Consider the following 4,466-nt stretch of genomic DNA (forward strand, 5'->3'; position numbering starts at 1 on the left):
TGGCAGCACGCCCTCCCAATCGCTTCTGCAGCTGCCCCCTGCCTTTCTCTCAGGGGAAGCACGAAAGCTGGGGCTGGGCCGGCAGCCAGGAACACCGTAACCCTCCGCGCCCTCGCCCTGCCCCGAGGCCCAGCCTCCCGGTCCCCTCTGACCCACACTGCAGCCTCTTTTGCCCCAGTTCCTGGCCCCTGGGGCGCGGAGCGGGGTACAGAAATGCTGGGGTGTGGGTGTGGGGTGCAGATGCTGAGCCACGCTGGGCAGCGGTGGGGGCCAGGTTCTGGAGGCCCCGCTGGAATTCGCCTCCCTCGGCTCCCCCTGCACAGCTGTTTATAAATTCCAGGCCAGGCCTTGGCCCCTGCCCAGATCCCCCCTCCCAGCCCCTTCTCAGCCTCATCTGTGGCCCAGACTCTGCCAGGAGCTTGCAGTGCCCAGGGCCTCCCTGCTAAGCTCTGCCTCTTCTCTGGGCCCCGAGTTTCTCTGTCTCTCTGTCTCTGACTTTGTGTATCTCTCTCTCTCTCTGTCTCTCTTGATCTCTCCTTCTCTGTCCTTAGGGATGCCTAGACATGCAGCTGCGGCCTGTTCACACGTGTTCACCCACCCACCTCCCCCACCAGCAACGTGCACCAACATGGGGGAATCACAGCCTTCCTTCCACTAGCTCCCTACGCTTCCCAGCCAGCTCAGGGCCAGCTGACACAGGGACAAGTTCTAGCAGAGACCTGGGGCCCTCCTCCCTCTGACCCAGGAGTCCAGGCACCCAGCAACCTCCTCTCTCAGGCCCAGGAGTCCAGGGCCCCAGCCCCTCCTCCCTCAGACCCTGGAGTCCAGTCTCACTTACCACGGCTCACTCTCTGTTTGGCACCTGACAGGATGCCCGGGGTGTCAATGATACTAATGCTCTCCAGGACTTGATTGGGGAGCTGGGCACACATGAACCTGGGGCAGAGGGAAGGGCAGGGGTCAATGAAGGGGGACGCAGGAGGAGACCACATAAGAAGGGAAGCCAGGACAGCACAGAGGGTGGATCAGGCACAGAGAATGGAAGACTTGAAAGAGAAAAGGCAGATCAGGACAGAGAATAACTATAAAAAAATCAGAGCTGGTGTTTACTGAGCACTTACATGTACTTGGTGCCAGGTACTGTTCTAAGCACTTTGTAGGTATTAATTCATTTAGTTCTCACAACAACCCTATGGAGTAGGGACTATGGTTATCCCCTTTTACCAGATGAGGATAAGAGAGACACAGAGAGGTTAAGTCATCTGCCCAAGACCACCCAGGAGACCGGAGTGGAACCCAGGCAGGTTGGCTCCACTGGCTCCACTGTTCCTCTAGAGAAGGCAGGGTAGCAGAGGCAGGAAGTGGGGAGGATCAGGCAGAGAGAAGGAAATTGGTGCTGGAAAGGAAAGAAACGCAGGTGGAGAAGGGACAGAAATGGGGGCCAGGGACAGAGAGATGCCTTCCTGGCTCCCAGCTACACACCTGTTGAGGAAGGTGTTTCCAAAGGGGTTGAGTTTTCGGAAGGGCTTGTCTGGGTCAACGACGAGGGCATTGCCTGGCACGGTGCCCTCGGTGTCACCGTGCATGACGGCCACAAAGCAGTCGGTAGTGGGCTCCGGCCCCACGCGGGAGCCTGGCACCTCCTGCTCCAGCAGGTACTGGATGAAGCTGGTCTTGCCCGTGCTGTACTGGCCTGCCACCAGCACCATGGGCTTGCCGTCGAAGTCAGCATCCTCCAGTGCCGGCGAGTGGAAGTCCCCAAAGCGGTAGTGCTCCTCCAGAGGCAGCAGCTTGGTGCGGTACAGCTCCTTGAGGGCAGAGGTCACGGTGCGGATGGCCTCGGGCTGCTGGTTCCGTGCCCCGCTTCGCTTCAGCCAGCTGAACATGGTGGCTGCACGTTACCCTTGCTGGGCTCGCCCAAGGAGATGTGCAGGGAGAGAGCTGCCTGCTGGAGAAGGAGAGGGTGTTGATGGGGGACTGCCTGGTGGAGGAGGAGGAGAAGGAAGGGAGCTCAACGCGGAATGGGAAGAGGAGGACAGTGGAATGGGTAGAGGAAGAGAAGCATAGAGCACTGATGATGGATGGCAGGAGGTGATGGCTAAAGTAGGAAGCAGGTGATTATTCCAGCTGAAGGAAGAGAGAGATTAATGGTGAAACGATTGAAGAAGAGAAGTTATGGTGGAAAACCATGGATGGACAAAGGGAAAAAATGCAGAGGCTGCCTGGAAGAAATGTATTCCTTCATTCCTTCATTCTCGTCTGCCTCCCTTCTCCCCTTCCATCATTTCATACGTTGTCACTAAAATCACACCATGTTATCAGGAGCTGTGGATCCAGCCTCCACCCACTCAGAGCCATAACAACGTTGTAAGGTAGGGCTATTATTATCCCTACTTTTCAGACCAGGAAATGGAGGCTCAGGGAGATAGCAATAGCTTGCCAAAAGCTCTAGAAAGTGCTCACACTGGGACTTCAGGTAACCTGAGTTCAGAGACTACGCTCCTATCATAGGTCTAAGGAGTTAGGGAGACTTTCTCTAACCCAGCAGCAACAAGCACCCCCAGCACCCAGAGTGTGTTCTCTATATTCCCTTACTAGCCTTTCATTCTCTGTAGGATCTGTAGTGATGTCCCCGCTTTCATTCCTGATATCAGTCATTTGTGTCTTTGTTTATTTTTCCTTGATCAGTCTAACTGGATGCTTATAATTTTACTGATCTTTTCACAGAACCAGCTTTTGGAGCCTCTAACTATTATTTTCCACTAAAAGATATCAGGGCTCCTTAAAGAAATGGCTGATTCTAGGGCTGCAGCAGAGAAAGAACAAGTGAGCCTGGATTAGACAGTGGGGAAGTACTCAAAGACGGATGGGGCAAATCACAGGGACACAGGACCCAGATTGATGGGACTTCCACTGGCCAAAGAGACAACAATTTGAGCATCAAAAATAACTGTAAATCAAATATGTTAAAAATCCATAAAACCATAATGATTCTTTAAAAAAAGAAAAGAAAAAGAAAATGGAGTTGGGGCAGGAGTGTGGGAGAGGTAGAAAAGAGGTGGGAGCTGGGACCTGGGATGTTGGCAAAGGAAGGGGGCTTCGGACAGTGTCCTGGGCAGGGAGAGGTCTGGGGGACATCACTGGAAGGACGTTTTGGGTGGCTGGACAGGCGATGGGGTTGATGAGGTAAGGGAGGAGCTCTTAGGTGGGAGGAGTATCAAGTAGGGCAGAGATAGAGGAGGGTGGTGTTGGGAGACGCCAAAGAAGAGTCTAACTGAGAGGGTGGGGAAGGGAGTTGAGAGCGACTAATGGAGACTGAGGAGACTGGGGGAGACTTGGCAAGACTGGGAGGGACGCGGAGAGTGGGGGACACTGTTACAGACTGGAAGGGGTTGGGGGGAGCCGGGGAGACAGGTTTCGGGAGGGACTGGGGGCACCTGGGAGACCGTTAGACACTGCGGGGAGAGAACTGAGGGTCTTGGAGAGCAGGGGACTAATTGGGAGCAAGGGCAGGCTCCGAGCTCCGCGGGCAGAGGTGGGGAGGCGACAGCTGCGGTCGGGGCCACTCACCGATGGGGCGTGCAGGCGGCTGGACAGGACGGGCGGGCTGGGCAGGGGTCCCGCGGGAATCCGAGGCGCCCGCGGAGCGGCCTGTGCTCGCGGTCCCGTCCGGAGCCGTCTGAGCCGGGTGGGGCCTGGAGCAGGGAGGAGGGAAGGGAGGGGCGGAGGGGGGGGCGGGACGAGGCGCCCCCCCCTCAACCGGGCACCCGGCCTCTGGCGCCCCCTGGTGGGAAGTGGGAGGGCGCCTTCGCGAGGTGGGTGAGAGGCGGGCTTTCATTCAGGGGTTCAAGTTCTACCTCCACCTGAGGCATTGGGCCGCTTCCTGATCTCTGCTTTCCTTCGTAATATGGGACTAGAACTAACAACAACAACAGCAGCAATAATCACAATAATTGTAAAACTTGAGTTCATGAAACTCCTCAGCTCACAAACCTCTCTAGCTCCTCTCTCACTCAAAGTAAAAGCCAAAACAGGTGGCCCACAAGGCCCTGCACGATCTCCCTGTTCCCTCTGCCCCCACCTCCTTTCCTCTCCCCCTGGTTCACTCCACTGCAGTCACTCTGGCCTCCTGGCTGTTCCACCAACACACCAACAACCTCCAACCTCAGGGCCTTTGTACTTGCTGTTCCCTCCACCTGAAAGAAATGGCTGGCTCCCACCTCTTCTTCAGGTCTCTGCTCAAATGCCACCTCCTCAGAGAAGCCCTCCCTGATATATCTGTTTGATGCAGCACCCGCCATCTAACCATATGGTTACTTTTTCTCCACAGTTCTTATCACTCTATCTATTCCACATTTTTCTGCTTAAGTGACTGTCTCCCTCACAACAGGAGTCCCACGAGGGCAAGGATTTCCAACTGGGTGGTTCCCTGCTGTGTCCCCAGCCTAGCACAGTGCCTGACACAC

General features: G+C 55.9%; 1 protein-coding gene across 2 annotated transcripts in view; it reads right to left on the reverse strand.

The window, feature by feature from the left end:
• EHD2 (EH domain containing 2) overlaps positions 1 to 3,682 on the reverse strand; it is a 23,392-nt gene extending 19,710 nt beyond the window's left edge. Inside the window, exons 1-3 of one of the 2 annotated variants that reach the window (XM_019625219.1) lie at positions 3,571 to 3,682; positions 1,483 to 1,945; positions 839 to 936 (exon numbers count right to left, since the gene is read on the reverse strand). In XM_019625219.1, coding sequence (XP_019480764.1) covers positions 839 to 936; positions 1,483 to 1,886 — 502 coding nt within the window. In that variant the 5' untranslated portion in view covers positions 1,887 to 1,945; positions 3,571 to 3,682. Of the gene's footprint in view, positions 1 to 838; positions 937 to 1,482; positions 1,949 to 3,570 lie in introns of both variants that reach the window. The other variant, XM_019625218.1, reaches the window with a different exon arrangement.
• Between the last annotated feature and the right edge of the window lie 784 nt (positions 3,683 to 4,466).

The sequence above is a fragment of the Hipposideros armiger genome, unplaced genomic scaffold, assembly GCF_001890085.2.
Source record: "Hipposideros armiger isolate ML-2016 unplaced genomic scaffold, ASM189008v1 scaffold_619, whole genome shotgun sequence".
NCBI lineage: Eukaryota > Metazoa > Chordata > Mammalia > Chiroptera > Hipposideridae > Hipposideros > Hipposideros armiger.